General features: G+C 38.1%; 1 protein-coding gene across 2 annotated transcripts in view; it reads right to left on the bottom strand.

Moving 5' to 3' along the window:
• The window catches only part of OGDHL (oxoglutarate dehydrogenase L), a 51,764-nt gene that overhangs the window by 11,996 nt on the left and 19,237 nt on the right, over nt 1–20,531 (bottom strand). For both annotated transcript variants that reach the window (XM_042863403.1, XM_042863404.1), the window contains 10 exons: nt 20,179–20,269; nt 18,614–18,793; nt 18,084–18,212; nt 17,495–17,674; nt 17,072–17,224; nt 15,627–15,729; nt 14,962–15,090; nt 12,189–12,339; nt 9,207–9,334; nt 1,983–2,161 (listed from right to left, as the gene is read on the bottom strand). In XM_042863403.1, coding sequence (XP_042719337.1) covers nt 1,983–2,161; nt 9,207–9,334; nt 12,189–12,339; nt 14,962–15,090; nt 15,627–15,729; nt 17,072–17,224; nt 17,495–17,674; nt 18,084–18,212; nt 18,614–18,793; nt 20,179–20,269 — 1,423 coding nt within the window. The remainder of the gene's footprint in view (nt 1–1,982; nt 2,162–9,206; nt 9,335–12,188; nt 12,340–14,961; nt 15,091–15,626; nt 15,730–17,071; nt 17,225–17,494; nt 17,675–18,083; nt 18,213–18,613; nt 18,794–20,178; nt 20,270–20,531) is intronic.

The following is a 20,531-nucleotide window of genomic DNA, read 5'->3' on the forward strand; positions in this document are numbered from 1 at the left end:
TTCAGATGAGCCCCAAAGGAGCCATTTGACAGCAGAGTCTTTCAATCACAGCCAACTTGCCTCTGCATGCATGACCTAGAGGTGAAGGGATCCATATCCCATTACGAACCCTTCCCCAAATCATTCTGTCCCCAACACTGTAGTTAGAGAGAATAACACTCCTGTAATGGAAAGCTCCTCTGAGAAGGCAACAGATTTCAACAGCCTGGTGGCATTTTTAAATATTCTAAGAACACCTGACACCAGCAGCAAAATAAGCACATTTCAGAAGTGCTGGGAAAGTCTTAGCTGCCAAGTGGCTATGAGAACAGAAAGACTGATTACTGTAAGTAGCAGAGAACTAACTCCTCTCAGCTGAGTGCTTCTCTGCACAGGACCGTACTTCCTGCTGAGGGCACGTTCAGGCTGTCCCTCCTGATCCATTTAAAAAAAGAAAAAAAGAAATGTATTTATCAAATCTCTTGTGAAATGCTCTAGGTCTTTCATTTCATACACACAAACGGGAATGAAAAGCCATACACAGGATATGAATGCAAATCAGCATTTCAGGACAGGATTATAATTGAATGGAAATAAAACTAAATTGTTTGTGAGAATGAAAATTGAGCAGTTTGTAGTGAAAGGATCTGGAGCATGTTTACTGACAGAGACTGCTGCTGCAACATATGATGCTTTTCTTAGCAGAAAACTAGAAATATACAGGCACCGATTCACAAATGTCTACATATCTGAAAAGGAGCAAGTTATCCTAGTCTCTCATGTATGTATTATACTTAAAAATAATTTTAAACATTTGAAAAACAAGTCTACCACTGATAAGGATTTCATGTACATTATACACAGAGCCTATGCTCTTTCCCTCTAAGACACAGTAAATTTCCTACTGCTAGCCACCAAAGAAGAAAGTCAGCTGCTCTCAGAAACATTTTCCTTTCCAGAAAATGGATAATTTCTTATCAAAGTTACTTAACGTCAGTGATTTCTGAAGAAGCTTTAGAATTTTGCATCATTTCATTACAAGTGAATTTAGTACAGTTTACAGAGACATGCTGCATGCAAAATAAAACTAAGTATTGTTAGACAATTTTTTTTGCTGTACATGGAGAACCCAGCTTTTTAAGGAGAAGTATTTTCTTACAGGAAGAGAAAGAATGCACAGCAAAGTCATAGAATTGTTCTTTGTATTCACTTGCTGCTATCCATTAACACATTAAATGTGCTGTATAACATAGAAAAAGTGGTACACACCACAACACAGAACACCACACTAAGTACTCAAATATTTTTCCATTTTCTCTAGTTCTCACTGATCCATCTATCCAAATTAATCTTTGTAGCAATGAAGCAGTCCAACATATAAGTACCATCTTCTCCTGCTCCACCTTGATATCACCACAGGATCCCCACAATGCTGGTGGATTTTACAGATGGACTTAATTTTCCTCACAGTAGCCCATACAGCACTGTGCTCTGTACCTGTGGTTAAAACAGCACTGATAACATGATAGAAGTATTTTGGCTGCTACTGCTGACTAGTGCTGGCACTGCACCAAAACTCTCTCCAAACCCCTTAAAGCCAGGAGGTTGGGGGTGGACAAGAAGAGAGGAGGTGAAATGACCAGGGCAGCTGACCCAAACAAAAAAAAAAAAAGGGAACATTCCATATCATATGACATCACACTCAGCCAAAAAACACTGGGGAAGGGGCTCTCGTTATAAAAACAGCTGTCCTCTCAAACAATCACTGAGGCCCTGGTTCCAAAGATGTGACCAAACATCGCATGCTAATGCGAGATAGAGAATAAGTGCTTTCTTTCTACGTGGCTCTGCTTATTTTTCTTCTTCCTTCAATTAAATTATCCTTATATCAAACCATTAGCTTTTTAATTTAAATCATTATTTCTTCCCCTCCTGCTCTTGCTTTGAGGAGGGAAATTGAGGGTGTGGTGAAGTTTAGTTGGCCATCAGTCAGAGGCCCTTACCATTCCTTCCATGCCATGCGGCAAGAGCAGAACAATCCCATTGTGACGAACCCACTTAGCCTGCCCTGAGCTGATGAACTGGTCTATTATACACTGCGCCGTGTTGTGGAAGTCACCAAACTGGGCCTCCCAGCACACCAGGGCATTCGGACTTGCCATAGCGAAGCCAAGTTCAAAACCTAAGAACCAGATAAGCAGGAGAGTTAGAAAACAAACACCTGAAAAGACTTAAAATAGAAGAGTTAGAAAGGAAAGACTTGATGAGAATTCTGTTCGTTTCTCTTATAAAGTTAAATTAAAAGAAAACCAAAATGACAGCATCAACTGGATTTTTTTAGTGCTGATATAAATCACGCAGTTTTCAACAGTGCCATCAGAAAGATCAGCAAATAACTCTTTTGCAGTACTGACTCTAGTTCTTCAAGATTTCCTCAAATACGTACATATAATATAATTTTTAAACAATTAGAACTCTCCCTCAGTTCAGAATTTTGTGCAAAGTTTTCCCAAGAACTCACTGAGGTAGATACCATTTTCTCCTGTGGAAATCTACTTACAGTCTAAGATTAGTTCAATAACCTATTTTTTTTTTTTTTTTTTTTAACTACTTGCACATCCCAGCATAATTTCATTGAGAACTAATGAACATGTGATTACAGAAAGTTTAAACAAGGTTGTCCAATTCCACAGGGAAAACTCTCAGCAAAACTAACTAGCTCTTCAGTCACAGTCAGTGTGCAAACTTTCCTGCAAGGTTAGTGGATGGACAATGACAGGATAAACTAACTGCACAAGAGAAATAGCAACAAGAGCTCCAAATTAGACTATTTATGGAAACAAAAATTTTAACACACTGGATTTATAGAATCTTCATAGCATACTCCTTTGTGATTCCAACCCAGCATTTTGTTTACCATCGCCATGGCATGAAAGCTTTGAGTCACTTAGCTTCTGGAGTGAACTCTTAACAGTCCATCCATGACTCCAGCAGATGTTCATGTTCTCACCAAAAAGAAATGGGTACATTACAAAGCCAAAAGAAGACTGAGAAGTTAGCCACACTGTCTTTGAGTTCTACATCCCTACAACGGTGCATGGCTTTTGCTGACCATTCTTTTGGCCTAACTGCTTGAACAGCCTTGCTTATACAAAATATTTTATCTCTCTGTTCTCCTTATTTGTGTGAATCTATTGTATTTAGCACAATGCAAACAGTTAAAAAAAAAAAAATCTACACAACTCCTTCAATGCATGTTCCCAAAGGTATCTGAAAAACAGATTTCCCTAGGTAGGATAGAATCCCATTCTAATTTTACGCAAGCATTAAGAGACCATTTCTACTGATTAGGAGACATGGTTGAAAAAATATGCAATATGTTCAAGGCTTATTTGTGCATATGCTGCTCTCTGTAAGAATGGGGTAATCTAGCTTTCAGAGAAGAAAAATTTGAGGTCCTGACTTCAAATTATCAATAACCACACAGTGCTTTTAGAAGAGCATGGAGTTGTATGTGAACTCAAAACTTGGTCAAAGTACACCAAAAATTCTGTTTCATATAGTGAAATCACCTGTAAAATTTCATATGGAAAAAGAAGTGCCATTTCTCACTACCTATCTGGTTGCTCACTTTGTGCTAATAACCTCTAGCAGGTGATGCTGTCCCAGGTGAAGCTGTATTAAAAGCTGTGATTCTAACATGGATACCTTTGGCAAGCTTTCTGACAGCCATGAAAATAGTTGGGAAAGGATATCCAAATGTAATGTATACTTCCTGATTAATATTCTGAAATCAATGCTACAAGGACTACTATTTAATGAAACATGCATCACTGGTGCACATGTTTGGTATTTCAGAACTCATTTTCCACCATGCAAATTATAATGAGAGATCTTAACATCAAAGACTTTCGACTAGCAATTATAGCAATCACTATGAAGTTTGCCAAGAATTACCAACTTCTAGCTGTATATGCTGAAAACTATTAAAAGAGCAAGATCTGAAGTGCTAAATATATAGATACAAAAAACCATAGGTGCAAAGATGTGTAGAGCAGCAATATGGCCAGGAGAAGGCCAAGTGCTTTCCCTGAGGAGGATTTTTTGGGAGTACCAGATGGATTCAGGTCAGCAGCTAGAAAGACTTCACAGTTCTAAAGATGAGATGGAACTGTGGGGGAGCTGGCTCTTAACCAGGCCCCTTAAGAGGGCTTAACTTCAGACCAGACTAAAGAGTTAAAGAATACTGCAGCAATGACATGTACTGTTGTGACTGCAGAGCCCAGAACTGAACGTTTCTTCACAGTCTTATATAAACTTTGTGATTGTAAAGGATTAATTCTTATATAATGAGATACCCAGAGAACAGGTTTATGCTAAGAGCAAACCTAGTGCCAAGACAATTAGGCTCAGGATTGCAAAGGAGAAAAGCTGAAGAATCTGCACCACCCAAAATGTGTTGGAGAGCCTCCAGCCAGCTCCTTAGCTCCCAGTAGCCTCTCAAGGCTCAGAGCGTATTGGGGCACAGGGGACCAGGAACCAACACAGCAGTTTGATAACCTTCTGTACAGAGAGGAAGACACAAAAGAAAAACATACAGCACTTGACTAAGGCTGCAAAACTAACGTTTTAATTGTTGAAGTTCATTAAGGTCCCTAGATGACAGGCGTAGCAGAAATGCTTGTTTCTATTAGGCCAGACCCTGCTGTGCTCCCTTACTGTTTTTGTCACTCTGGCAGAGGTGGTTTCAAGCAAAGTGGCAGCTTACACAGCATAATACTCTGCGTTTTTCCCCCTAACATTCTGCATCATTGTCATAAGAACTGTAGCTTTTCCAGCTGTCATAAGTGAGGCTGCAGCTTAACTCAGTATGATTGCAAAAGGATTCAAGGCATGAATGTTAACTAGCAGCTAAAGATGGCTTGTCAATGCAGAGATAAAACTGCAGAATGAGAGAAGTTATAAAGTATATACTATGCTTACTGCAAAATCCAAGCACAGGGACTAATGTAGGTACACTCCTGTCTCAAAACATGAGTACAGTTCAGTAATAATTTAAGTTTATGCATATCTGGTGACTGACTCTATAGAACAGAAAGACTTCTGCCTTGGAGCTCCATGTAGGTGCTGTTGAGAACCTGTTCCTTGGTTACTATGTACTGTCCTGTTTTCCAACACCATTTCTGAAAGCCAACAATATTTGTTAGTCCTAACCAAAGAAAGTGCTGTTATGAATGAGCAGTAACATTGTACATTCCATCTTAGCAGTGCATTGCAAAAAAAAAAAAGTCTTCAACAACACCTGTCCTTTTCCCTTGTCTTGTATTTTAAACATTAACTCCCCCTGGAAAAAGCTATACACCAGTGCTGAGCTATGCACTAGTTCCAAGCCTATCATGCTTGGACATTCTCTGGAAGTTCCCAGAATAGGACATAACAGCCCAAGATCTCTCAAAGCCAGTGATGAACCTGCCAGAGAGAACTGCTCCTCCAGGATGGAGAATCAACAACACACAAGTCATTTTGAGGGTGGTAAAGAAAGAGAGGAGATCCTGACACATATTTAAAAAATGCTGAAGAGACACTACATAGAGCACCTGTTAGTTCACCTTTTCTATCTTGATTAGCAAACAAACTCAGATTCATCAGTTTAGATGACTTCACACAACCACTGCTTACTCTCCCAGATATTCTGTTTCAATGAAAGGAAAAATATACAGCTAGACGAGAGGGGACACAGCTAAATTGTAGTAATCTGGAGGTAGCTAAAAACAGTAGACAAGGGATGTCTAACTGAGTTCGTAGAGGTTGTTAAATACTCTGATTTAATGCCCCAATATAAACACTTGATTGCTTCCTGTATACAAAACACAAGCAATTGTTTGAGCTATAACAAGACTGCCTTTGTATTCTAAGAGGAAACAATCTTGTTAGAGTACTACTTTTAATAGAGTGGTTACACTCCAGGAGTTCCTAACCAGCACAACAATAACTTGGTGCAAAGCTCACAGCTCTGAGTGGATGCCAGCTCTTGGCTTGCCCACCTTCCAAGGAAATAATCTGCAGTTTTATCATGCTGAGCTGTTCAATCCATTAGGTCAATTTTCACTTAGCTTTAATTCACAGAAACAAAGGGAATTCCCAAAATGCCTCTGAGCTACTGCCTGTTTACAGTCATAAATTGAAATCTTAGCACTTTTTTTTTTTTTTTTTTGCTTTGCATCCTCCTCCAAATACTTTAGAACACCTAACTGCAAACTATTTCTGTGTAACTCCCTTACACAGCAAGAAGTAGCAGGCTGTAGAAGAGAGAAATAAAATTGTTGGCTTTTTCCTCACTGTTTTACTGCTCATGAAGAATCAACTCCTTGAACTGCAGACATTCACTCACTCTTTCACTCAAACCATGATGATACCAGCTAGACAGATAACAATCTAATGTCCCTTCCAGTTCAGTATTCAGTTAGAGGGGCCATGTTCACACACCGACTGTGCATCTCACACTCTCTCTGTACAGATACAACATACAAATATAAACATATCCGAGAAGGCTGATATGCAAAAGTTAGCAAGGGAGCACAAACTAAATTATAAACATTTCAACATAGAGCAGTTTTAGTAAAATAATCATCTCTTATGAACTGTTTCTGATGATTTAATGCCCTTTACTGATAGAGATCTCATACAAGAGCGATTTAAAACACTTAGCAATTAAAAATATCAGTATTGTTAGCTTTTAGGAACCTTTTATCACATCTCCTGAAGCAGAATTGAACAGGAGTATACTCCTGTTTTCAGTGTAGAAACAAACCTAAATTCTGTTTTGAATTTCTTGCAATAAGAATTAACCTTCATACCATATCAACACTAGGCATCCTAGATCGATCAACTGAGACGTAACTTCTGGAACAAAATCACAATTCAATTGTATTCACACATCTGTCACTTTCAAATTCAGATACATTATTTCAAACCACGACCCACTTACAATAATACTTGCAGTAGTACTGTAAACACACTCAAATTAAGAAACCCCTGGCCAAAAGTGTGAGAAACAGTAAGAAATTGGGAACAACATAAAAAATTTATGAAGTTCAATTTTTGCTTTCTATCTATGCCACATTCTTCTTATCTTTGTACGTATTCTTTCTTGCATTCTCCCATTTAGTTTGCATGTAAATATTATATACTAGTTCAAAGAGATGCAAACTTCTCCTCACACCAATTCTGCCTGGGAGCCAAGAAAAATACCTTAAAATCTCACCTTGTCAGCCCATGCTCCAACCCTACAGTTTTAAACCATTTTAATATTATTAGCAAGAGGTCATATGGAGCATATACAAAAATGATTATGCAGTGAAGTATTTCTGGAACCCTGAAGGAAGCAGTTATGAATTACTATCTTTATAACAATGTTTCATCTTTTTCATTCATACTACTTATGAAATGGGTATGAAATTGTATTTCATTCTTTATCCATAGAATCAATAACATTTTTTTAATAAATTATTAGATCCACTTCTTCTGTGCTCCACATTCCTCTTGCCATCCTTCTCATGTCAGAAGGAGGTTATCTATTCACAAATTAAAATGTCTGTCCAATACCAACAACATACTCCACTATGATTAATGCCATCTGTAACAAGGATTTGTTTTTTCAATATAGCACATTCAACACAGCACTTCAGATAAGCCTAGGCTAGATTTTTGCATTTGTGCTACAAAGTGTTCTTAATTTTGCTGATAGTTCCTCCCCTTTTGTTAAAGTATTAGGTACGTGTTCCAGTGCTGCCAATCACAACAGATGGATACTTTCAAACTGAAATCTACAGCTGTGGAAAGTGAAGATTCCTTTTTAAGAGATGCCAGAACTTGAGAGGGAGAGCTTTGAAATATTTAGTATACAACTCTTTCACAGCCTTTCCCTACACTCTCTTCCTTGCTGAGCTCTTAATGTCTTGCTCAGTGAAATTCATCCTCTGTCATTATATGTGATTTCCTGTTAAACAGTGTATAATCAATGGATATCAAGATGTTACAATCACAATATAGTCAAGAGTGTTAGGCAAAGTGGACAATGATAACAAAAAAGAATAAATGGAAAGCTTACCCTTATGCTGGGCTCACCTACAAAACACAAGAAGAGGCAATCTCCAGAAGAGATCCTTCCCCTCTGGTAGCCAGCTCTTAAATAGGTCTAGGAGAGGTGCAGCCAGGCTCCACCCCTTCCGGCAGCACAGCTGAATTGCCTTCACCTGTGCTCCTCTGGCTGGCTCATGGCTCGCCTCAGGTGATCAATCAGAGGTTCAGGCTGTGACTCAGCAGTTCCCAAACAAACAGTAATAAGATCAATGCTACCGTACTGTGTAATGCTTCCAGCAAAAGTTATTTCAGCCTCCCAGTTTAAATTTTTTAAGTATATACAGGTTCTAAGCAATCTAAGCAAATAGCTGTACTACTGGGAAACAGTAGAAAGTTTTGCACTAACAGCACATTGAAAACTATATATTCATATGCCTCATACTAGAGATAACATATTAAAAAACTAGAAAAAAGAATTTGAAGATATCCCATCTCTTCTCTAATTTGTTATAATTAGAAACAAGAGACCAAACGCATCAAACTATAGAAAAAAAATAAAGCTCAAAGCTTATAGAATCATGGAATCATAGAATGACCTGGGTTGAAAAGGACCACAATGATCATCTGGTTTCAACCCCCTGCTATGTGCAGGGTCACCAGCCACCAGACCAGGCTGCCCAGAGCCACATCCAGCCTGGCCTTGAATGTCTCCAGGGATGGGGCATCCACAAACAATACTACAATAATTTTTAAAATCCCCTTCAAATAATGAACAGGGTTGGTGTACTATAGAACAACCCCTTCAAGGAGAAGTGCTGGAACAGAAATCAGCATTTGGACTGGATTTTACATCCCTGTTTCATACTTCCCAACTGAGTCAAAACTGGTATGGATGCAGTAACATTGAAATACAACAAAAGCAGAGTTTGTTTTTAAATGTCATTAGCAGAGGGAGCCATTTATGCATTTTGAAGGTTGGCAAACTCAAGCAGCAACGCAAAATTTGGTAAGCCAAGAAGCTTAACTGCTTTACAGCAAAATCTGAAAAAAAAAAAAAACATTCTCTAAATTAGCAGTCATCAATTCCAACATCCTGAGACCTATTTAAACATAAGCAAGTCTCAGACAGTTACCCCGAGACGTACCTAAGACACCATATTCGGAAAGGGAGCTGTTGCACACAGTATAGGGGGCCTGCTGCTCCCAGAGGTGGTTCATGGGAACACACGTTCTTTTGTCAACTTCTTGATCATGAAGCACATGATGGCGATGGCTGCAAAGAGTCGTTGAAATCTGTTAGCTAACAACACTCTGGGTTTTAACAGTGCTACTTTCAAAGATAAGCTTTCAAAGCTACATTCTAGAAAGTATGCATGTAACAGTTATCTTTGGTTTAGATAACACGCTAGTTTGGTTGAGATCTAGCAATATGATTGTTTAAATACAATTACTGCACCATACGGACTTGCACTGACTATTCAAGACTGTTCTTCAGCATTCAAGGAAATTCAAAACACATAATTGCAAGTTGAACAGGGAAGGCAGTGAGGTGGAGGCAGGGGGTCGTTACACAACATTTTAGACTGACAGAAATCAAAAATCAAAGGGAAAAAATATTACTAGAACATTTTACTCTTCTTTGTGGAAAATGTCATTAATCTTTTCCTTAGGACAATTCTTTACCTTTCTCACAAAAAAATAATCTAATCTAATCTGAGCGCCAACACTTGAAACAGTTTCATCTTCTTTCCTGCTATTTCCATTCACACCACTTACAGTTCCCTGGAACACCATTAATCAGCATTAGAATGGGGCACCAAGGAGCGCTATCAAAACAAAGATGACTAAAGTAATTACTGCAATCCATTAACTCTCTGAGCAGACTAACTGAGTGAATCACACCAATATGTCCAACTTTATGACTGCTAGCAGAAGGACAGTTATTATACTAGTAACAATTACTGTGTGTTGTATAGCTGCCAATACTGAACTGAAGACCGAGTCAGTTTGTGCTTCCCTTTGCTACAATGAATACTAGCTCTGAAATTTATTTAGAAGTCACAAAATAAAACCAGGAAAAGACAGAGACTTTGAAGATTAACAGAGAGAGAGAGGTAGAATGGAGAAAATACATAAGAACTTCTGCTACAGAAGAAATAATTGTGAAACTATCAGTTTTGTCATTCAGATGAGGACAAAAAGTGTAAAGACATAAGCTTCTTGAACGTGAAGCTGTATTTCTTCAGCAAAAGCTAATTACAGTAAGCATAGGTGGATATCCAGGTTGCTCTGAAAGTAATGATTCCTTATTTATTTCCATGGATATGAGAGACACAAAGAGCTCAATAACACTGCTTGAGAGAGCAAATCCTCAAGTACAAAACACTGTTTTTCAACATAGTTACCATTAGATGTGTGGTTTTGACAGTGGTGAACAAGAGCTCTTCATTTCATGGTGTGACAGCTGTGCATGGCCAACCATAACACAACTTGTCTTTCATATCGCCGTCACAACTGCTGAAATGCACCACCTCCTGCCCCACTGTGCTCACATCCACTGTTTGGTCTCTAAAACATTCAGCAAGCATCAACAAGCATCAATTGGTGCCATTTTTTCCACATGGAGGAATTCAATTCCATATGTTTGCTTTATACACACTTCATGTCAGATGCCTTTTTGTCACACTGTCCCTCTGCTGCCATCTGTTGCACAGCAACAAAATGTGATGGAATGCCGGTGGAAAGGTTCAACCCCTACTGCCCTATCACCATTTGCCTCTCACACTGTGGGTCAGTACAATAAAATAGGAGGCACTGCTTTCAGAGCAGCCCTTGCATGTAGACATGCAAGTCATATTTTCCTGTTGTAACACCGTTGTCAGTTAGCTGTCAGACTGGTACAAAATCAAGTCTCTTTACAGGAACACCTCTTTAATTCTTTTTTAAAGGCTGAAGAATAACATCCAGGTAGGACACTAATTTTCAGGTAGTCTTTGCCAGTCAAAATAGCTTTTATTTGTGACATTTGTTCTGTGTTATCTCAGTATTTCTGTGAGCGCAACAACTATTGTCATCTTAAACACTGAGAAAATCTGGACAGTAGGTCTGGCAAATCCTCTTCCACCAGTTAGAGAACTGAGAATACAGAGAATCAGTCTTCTTCAGACAAGTCTATAGCTGTGCGTCAGACTTAACACTAAGCACTCACCAGAATTAGGTAGGTAGTTTGCTGAACAATAAATATGCATTCCTGCCATTTACAAGACCCTGGTACTGAAATCAGGGATGATGAGAGAGGGGAATCTCCAGGTTTTCAGCTTTTTTTTTTTTTTTTTTTTCTCTTGTCTGAAGGATTTTGTTAAGCTGCCATTAGAATAGGAGTGGGGAAACAAAAAGCCCAGTGACCGAATACCAAAGGAAGCTCAGCACAGAAACACAACACTGCACCACACGATGGAAGTCAGGCACCAAGATTTCCTCCTTTCCTGCAAGCATTCACAACTAAACCTAGTGAAGCTGTTAGTTAACTCAGCCCCAGCAACAGGCTTTGCATCAAAGAGTTCAATTAAATACATCATTAAGATTTTACTCTGTGGAGAGACAGGTAAGGCAGCAGAACTGCATATATTTTATGAAGTGATGAAATTTACCATTCATTCATGCTCCACGGTCTTTAAGAGTCTCAGTACAAAGGATCTTGTTTCATAGAAGAGCCTTGCCAACTGGCAAGATATTTGTTCACAGGACAGTGGAGTTTCAAGAAGCTACCAATAGAGCAGTATTTAAAGGCTTCAGAATTTGTAGCAGCAAATGCCTTTCTCTTACTTATCAGCAATTGGTGGATTGTAGCAGAATTCTTACTTGAAAAGTAAGAAATAATTTCTGCTTTTCAGTCAGATAAGGAAGAGAATATCTAAAAACGTTTATTCATTTCTTCTACCTTAAATATTACTCTTTAAAACACTCCATTTACATAAATGGGAGATCATCTGCTAGAATCTATGACATTAAGACTGATGTTGAATAGCCTCAGCCTCCCTCTTCCCTCAAAAGACTATATTGTTTAAAAATTGCTTATGTGTTTCTTGAAGTATCGGACAGCTTTTAACAGTTATCCCAGTACTCACCTAAAAGTGCCTCTCTCTACGTCTTGTCCACTCAGTCGGACATGAATCCCTTCTTTCAGAAAGGAGCCAAAAGCCATGTACTCTGCCAAGGCCCAGTCAACAACCCTGTTCTTGGTCATTTCCAAGCGGGCTCTCAAAATCCGGGAGAGTCCTATTGGAATGAAGATCAGAAATCAGTGGATCTACTTCAGAGATATTTGACATTCACATTACAATCACCATTTTCCTCACTGGTTACAGTATACAGGAACAGGAGAACTCATCAGGAGAACTCAAAGATTGCTGTTTTTAGTCTTAGTTGCTGATCCAATGTCTCCATGAAATGCAGAAGAACCGCATCAAGTTAAAACAACATTCACTTTGTAGACCATATTAGTTCTCCTAGGTTTGAATTGCTAGCAAAGTAAAATAACTTGTTTCCTAAACAAAGGTTTGTACACTGTGTGTACCTTGCTCTATCAGAAGAAAATGACAACTCTGCTACCAGAGACTACTGAGAACAACTAGAGTGACTCAGGGTCAGATACTTCTTTCTAAACATTTACTTTCACTTATCTACCACCAAGTACTGTTTTGTAAAAGACCGAAGATGTCATCTGTTAAGTTCTTCTGTCTTTATCACTCTTATTTTTTCTTGGCATTTGTCTTATAGGATTCTAGAGGTACTATAAAGAAACAAGCAAAATTAATCAATATGATGAATATCTTATAAATAAAAAATCGTAGTAGCTGCCAAAGGATTTTCAGTTGGTAAGCAAAGGTTAATTTTAGGATAGGTTTTTTGTTTCTTTTGCTGGTTTTTTGTAGGTGTGTTTTTTGTTTGTTTGTTTTGGGTTTTTTTTTTGTTTTTTTCTCTCCTCTTAACTTGCTGTTGTTTGGCTTTGGCTTATTTACAAGTGAAGATTGATTCACATTGGTGAGTCAAAATACAAGTTGTAACACCGCAATTTTTACTGGAAATAAAATACCCTTTGAAGTTTCATACAGGTGCTCCCAACTGAGGCTATATAAGCCTAGAGAATTCAGTGTCACTTAACACTACCTTATTTGCATATCTGCACTGATGCTCTTGGCAAGCTATTCTATTTGCTGTATTCCTATTCTTCCCTTTGTTACTTTCCCAACCTTTACAAAAATCACTCTATTTCCTCTCCATTTAAAACTACATTCTTACAATTTGTCTCTATTTAAATAAGAAAATCTTGAAGATCTTTCAGAGAATATACAAAATACTTGACAAAACAAAATCAGCTTCCACTTTTTCCAGGAAGACTGGGAGATATTAAACTGTAGCTTTCTTAGTGGAAGGTCAAAGCACTCTGAAGTTGTTCTTCCCCTTTTTTTTTTTTCCCCCCTCTTGTGGCCTTTTAAACTGTGTAAAAGAATCTAGAAGACCAAAGTTAGAGAATTATTTGCCCACGTGGAATAGTTATAATGGCAAATAATACTTGCTGTCAAGGTCAAGTTAATAAAGAGAGGCTGCCTCTTTAGTTAGAATGTCTAATACTGAATTTTATTAGCTGACTATATTTTAGAATTTATAGTTCAAAATTATAGCATCACCAACAAAGTGTGCAAATCTGTAGAAGAGTTTTAAAGTTCATCTTCAGTTGTACCTGCTCAATAAGCTTACAGTTGATAACTAGTAATGCCCTATTTCATTACTCCAGAGGAATATGAAAACATGGAACAGCTTCAGCAGACACTTTATTCCTCAATGGGTGATTCTGGAGATGAAAGAGTATCTGGAGGTTTTGCTCAGAAAACAAAACAAAAAAAAAATAGCTCTTTCTTTTAATCCTAAGTACATTCCCAAGCCAATAAAAGAAAAAGGTCCCTAAACAAAGCAGTTCCATGTTTCACCAGGGAATGAATGTGTCTTTGCTCCCTGCAGAGCTGTTAAGAGTTCAACCTGACCAGGAAGTACAAGAATTCACTCAGAAGCTTGACAGAGTGCCAGGAGCTCCCCAGTGTGACAGGCACATTTAGCTTTTTACTACAATAGATGCTAAATTCAGAACTGAATCCCTTCAGACCAACAGTTAAGACTTTTTGAGAAGGTAGATTTATGCTATCAACACTAAATGCTGTTGAAAGGAAAACTGTGTCTGAATTTGCCCACATGGAGTTCATTCAGCTGTACTACAATTACTCTCATAGCATATCAGCAGTGCTGCCAGGCCTGAAAAGATCAAGCTATTCTTCTGAGCAGAAAACCGTCTAACTATAAGAAAAGTGTCTTAAGTGAACTCCAAATTAACACTGCTTTTAGTATTTGTAAAAGCATGAATAGCGCTGAGATGGATTCCTTACTTCCCCCAAGTGCTTCACAAAAGGACTTGACAAATCAAAGGATTACTAACTTAACATTACAAAGAGTTTAACCTCCCTCAGAGAAAAAACTATTTTAAGGAGGTAGGGAACAGAAGCAGTGTGAAGCCGAAAAAACAAGAACAGGCAGTGTGAACCTGTGTATAAAAACTGTATGGATGTGGTGCTCAGGGACATGATTTAGCTGTGGGTTGCTTGGGTAGTATGGTTGGGTTATATGGTTGGACTCGATTTTTAAGGTATTTTCCAACCTGAGCAATTCTATGATTCTTTGATTCTAACCTTAACTGACACATTCTCCTTTTCCCCTAGGATAAAAGAGGTGAAATAAAAATCACAGGCATTTTCCTCTATGGAGAACACCCAATAGCAATTGATTTGCAGAAAAACAAAATCTGAGCAAGAAATACAGCCACTAACAGAAACAAAGATTCCAGCTGACCTGCATGTATTTTGAAGTCTTTGACTGGCACTGAACTAGCTACATTGCCAATGTGAGTCAGCAGGTCTTCTGAAATGCCAGTTGGAGGACAGGACATGCTCTTGGGTTCTCCATCCACATTAAAGAATCCTGGAAGTAAAGATCTAGTGAGGCGATCACGTTGATTCTAAGAAACATACTAATCCCGTTCTTCACCTTTCAAAGGGAGACAACCATATTCCCATTTTCTGCATGACAACACTACTTAATCTTGAAGACACATGATGATCTGCTTTATTTCTACTTTTGCTTCTTGTGAAAGAGGTCCAACTGTGTGGACATAGGTAGACAATAAAACGCCTACGGCACTTAAATCCTTCAAAAAAAAAAAAAAAAAAAAAAGGATGAGATATATTTCTTCTTCCCATATTTTCTTCTTCTCCTTTTCTAGTGAACTGAAAAGAGAGCTTTTTAAGTGTCAATCTTAGTTTCCACATTTCTTTTTAAAAAACCATCCTCTTTCAATTTGATCTGGCAGAATGTTTCATTTACTGTTAACATGGGCAAACCAAAGGTCTACTTTAAAGAAATACTGGCTGATAAAACATTGAAGAATTCCAGACTTAGGATTCAAAACAGAAGCACAATTGTATCAATACCAGGTTATAGGAAAGGACAGTCCTTACCAGGCCAAGGTGAATCAAGCCAGTGTTTAATGTGTAGAATCTTATTATCCTTAGATCTGGTATATGCTTCTTCACATATTCTATCATACTTTGCAATTTCTTCCTGTAAAAGAACAAGAATGTTCTTTTTAAAACATCCTTGCAACTCCCATTCAGTATTTAACTCCAGAACAAAATTTAGTTAAAATTATGGAAACGTTTTCATTTTATCTCGGATTTTATCTAGGATAAAATAGGGTAAAAATTCTTCTAGAAAAATGCTTATTATCCACATAACTCTGAATAAGTTATTTAGTTTACTGGAAAGATGTTAGAGAGGATAGGACTGAGAGACAAAGTGACAAGCAGTACTCTCAAAAGACAGAATTGAATATAATTTGCAGTCACATTTCTACATCAGCATTATTCAGCTTTTACTTCAGGCCACAGATACTAGTAAAGACTAGAAAAGAACCTTCTAGAAAATTGGCCTGATTCTAGCTAAGGATCTGCTTAGATCCGATAGAAAACTGTATTCTGAGGGAGAATAAACTGTTTGACAATACCCACATTTCAATTGAAAACCACATCCAAGTGATTTAACTTGCTCATCTTGGAAGTATCAACAGCAGTGTGAACGTTAGTCTGCACAGCAAAATATCCAGTCAGGATCCTGAATCTAGTTGAAGTCCACGCCAGCACTGGTCCACTCTTAGAGCTATTAAAGTTAACTAGTGCTGCATAAACTGTAATCGTTCTTAAGAATAACAGAAGGCTTTTTAGCTCATCCTCAATACCAGCTTCCCAAAAGATCCTTTGTTTCATCTGCACTCTACTTACTCCCTTTTAGAGAAGACCTAACTAGCTCAACAAGGACACCAGACCCTACATTTCATCCTTCTGGAGCATTTCAAGTTATCTCTGTCTGAACCTAGGTATCTGAATCATTGCAAGAAAATAAAAAGCTTACATGTTGGTGTTTTATTTTATTGCTGAATATAACTGCCACTTGGTGATGAACATGAAGCTGTATGTTATACCTACGAGTACTCCAACACCATCCTACTAATGGTTTGGAGGTGAATAATTCCTGCATCTCCAACCTCTCCTTCTACAAATCTCAGAATCGATTATTTTTCTTTTTTCTCCTAATATATGTATTAATTACTTCACAGTACTTTCTGTTCCTTCGGTATAAGAATGCATATGTACATTTATGTGGAGTTTGCTCCTAATTCAATCATAAGGCAAGGGTTGAAGTAACAAATTTGACCAAAGTAGTACCTCTGTGACAATTAGCTATTAAACATGGTATTTTACATAAAAATGCAAACTGAATTGGATCAGAAAAGTGTCAAAATCACAGCAATGTAAGAAAGATTTGCAAGCAGACAACATGCAATGACAACTGTGTCTTCCTGCTGACAGTTCTGTAAGTTCCTTTTAACTCTATTGATATACTGCACCTCAAACTCCTGCAGTGTTACAGTCCCATCTGCGATCAGTTTATCAGCATACTTCTTCAGCACTGGCACCTGCTTGTGAATCTGCTTGTACATTAGGGGCTGGGTGAACATTGGTTCATCCATCTCATTGTGCCCTCTCCTACGGTAACAAACCTACAAAAGGAAAGATTGTTTCCATTGGTGACGGAAGATGTAAAATGGAATTCTTTTATTTCATAGTTGTACAGAGATATGGAAGCCTCTGGTAGAAAAAAACGTTTATCGATTACTGCAGATCGTTTTTTTTGTTGTTTTGTTTTTAAAAAAGAGTCATTCAAATGACTTTTAAAAGTCATTCAAACCAAACTATGTCTCCTGAACAGAGAAAACTTAAAAGAATTATACGTATACACAGAATGAAAAGTTATGAAAACCAAGACTTACTAAGTCAACAACCACATCTTTGTTGAATGTGTTTCGCCATTCTGCAGCTACACTGCACACATACATCACTGCTTCAGGGTCATCAGCATTCACATGAAAAATGGGAGCATTGACCACACGAGCAACATCAGTAGGATATGGAGACGAACGTGCCATACGGGGGTCTGTAGTGAAGCCAATCTAAAAAAATCCAGGAACTTCCATTACAATGATGTAGATGTCACCCTCTACTTTGCTTTGAACACTTGGGTTTTCATTCGACAATCGCTTATGCAGCAGTAGTCTTAGCTTTTCATTTTGGTAAGCCATATGAGCTTTTTTCCCTTTGCTCCCTTACAAACTAAACAAAGCAAACATAACCCAGTTGTTACAAACTGAATGAAATAAACGTAGGTGTTGAAGTGTTATCCAGTCAGTTGCTAGACACTATGATTGTTTTCAGGATCATTCTAGCCATTCTAATGGACAGAGGATACAAGACAACAAGCTAGTAAGCAAGAATAAATAAATAAATATACCAGCAAAAAAAAAAACCCAAAACCAACAACAGTCAGTACATAAATTGATTTGAAAATGTTCTTTTTATTACCTGGTTGTTGACAACAACATGAATAGTTCCATTTGTGGTGTAAGAAGGAAGGTCACTAAGATGAAATGTTTCATAAACGACACCTTGTCCTGCAAAGGCAGCATCCCCATGTAACAATATGGACATAACCTAAGATGGAGGATTGCACGCACAAAATCACACACGTATTAGAAAGTAAAACTCCAGTTCTCGGCATGATCTCTCTGCTCTGTGTTTCTGTAGTGCTTATGAAATAGAATCATATTTTTATATCAGCATCCTGCACTGTATTTTTACAATAAACCATAGACTTGTCAGCATTCTGTTGCCTTTGTTCAGTTCCAAAATGAAATAGTTTTAAGTCTGCCTTCTGAAGTTTCCCTTAAGGCACCATTCTGAAAGCTTTATCCAGTTAAATAGGTTACCATCTATCTCTTCTGGGAAGGGGACAGAGTGGAAGAGTGCAATACAAAATTGTTAGTAAATTATTTTTATTAAAAATACTTTAGAGCCTACTAGCAAGAATTACTATAACATTATACAACCTTTACCTTTTTTCCTGCAGTATCCCCTCGATAAAATTGTTCAGCCTTTGTCTTCCCCTGCACAACAGGATCGACTGCTTCCAAGTGAGAAGGGTTAGCCATCAGGGATAGAGTAATCTTCTTGTTTGTTGCTCTGTTAATCCTCTCATGATACATTCCCAGATGATATTTTACATCTCCAGATCCCTAACGTGCAAGATGTAGTCAAAGCTCAGGAATGTTATACACACAAACTGCATCTGACTACAGATTTTTTTCTGTATGAAAATTCTGCTTCATTCTGAGAAATGGATCTAGCTAATTTTGCATCAGTACGCGCTACCATTTTATGGAATGAACACAGACCCCAATTCCCAGTGCTGTGTGGGAAGGGAGGCTGAACAGGATAGATCGACTGAAGACTGTCTTTAGCTTGCCTTTACTCCTCACTGCTCAAGTCTGTTGGTACTTGGCAATAAATCACATTGATCTCCCTTTGATGAGCCTTGTTTTGTTTGTGACGGTGATTGGTAAGTAATCTCCCTGCCCTTACCTCAACCCAGGAGCTTTTGCTTCATTGTATTTTCCCCTCCTGCTCTGCTGAGTGGGGAAGTCAGTGAGCAGCAGTAACTAGCTGTCAGCATGAAACCACCACAAATATCTGTAAAATATTGATTCTCATTTCATACATGCAAAGGTCACTCCAAAAGTAACGCCTCCTGTTTCATTATGTTGGCTCATGATGTCAGAGGTGGATGTTGGTTGTATGGCAGTAGAGTTTGAACTTTCCATGGGTATTCCATTCAATTTTGCTGCTGCATGATAAATGGCAGGAGAGGAGCAGTCTGACACAGCAGCATCTGACATGGAAGTGTGTAAGAAGCAAAGGTGTGGAATTTTATTCCTCCACGTGGAAAAAAATGCATCCAGTGATATCCGTTGACACTTGCTGAATGTTTATAGAGACCAAACAGTGGATGTGAGCTCAGCGAGGCAGTGGATGGCGCATCTCAGCAGTTTTGACAGTGAGTCACCTCTGCTGGTACAGATGTCTGTGACCACAGCATGCAGGTTCTTGTTCATAGTTGGTGAAAATGCACAGCTAACAATGGAGACTATGTTGAAAAACAGTGCTTTGGAGATGAGAATTTGTTCTAGGAAATTATTATTGTGCTCTTTGTATCTGTTGTAGTTCCCATGTAAATAAATACAAGGCATTACTTTCGGAGTGACAACGACTCCCGAATACAACAAACTCAGTTAAATCATCTGGAACTGACGTATCTTCACTCATTTTTTTAAAGTCTCTATAATCAAGACACCTTCTGCATGTTAAAGGCACAGTACAGTCTTCGAATTTATTAAGAAATTTTATCAAATGACCTTTGTCCTTAAACGAGAGAATACAACAGTGCATTTCAGCACCTGATAATGCTAGCATGACAACTATGAAAGGTTAGGTCGCAGTTGGACTTTGTGACCTTTAAGGTCTTTTCCAGTCTGAGCAATTCTATGATTCTATGACCAAAAGCATCTAAAAAGTACACTGAATGTTTATCTCTCTAGGTATATCTACTGAAGAAGCACCTTACCTCATCAGCTGCTTCAAGTTTGGGATCAAACTGACAGAAGATCTGTTCCAGCTCTTTTCGGATGACATTAGCCAATACATTCAGCCTACCTCTAAGAAAATTCCAAACAATATTATGTCTCAAAAATGTAAATTGCACAGAGTCAGGAGCATAAAACTTTTAAAACCGCAAGACACCCCTGTCAGAAATTTGGAATTCAGTAGTTCACTTTGAACTACTGAGCTTGAAACCCTTCATTCTGTCCCCTTCTAATGCATTCCCAATGTTTTTAACATCTACTTATCCAACTACAAGCAATGAATTATGCAGTTATCCAGCAGTTTTAACATGATATTAATTAGCAATTAGCAGAC

The sequence above is a fragment of the Lagopus leucura genome, unplaced genomic scaffold, assembly GCF_019238085.1.
Source record: "Lagopus leucura isolate 7727_CA_CO unplaced genomic scaffold, USGS_WTPT01 Super-Scaffold_739, whole genome shotgun sequence".
Classification (NCBI taxonomy): domain Eukaryota; kingdom Metazoa; phylum Chordata; class Aves; order Galliformes; family Phasianidae; genus Lagopus; species Lagopus leucura.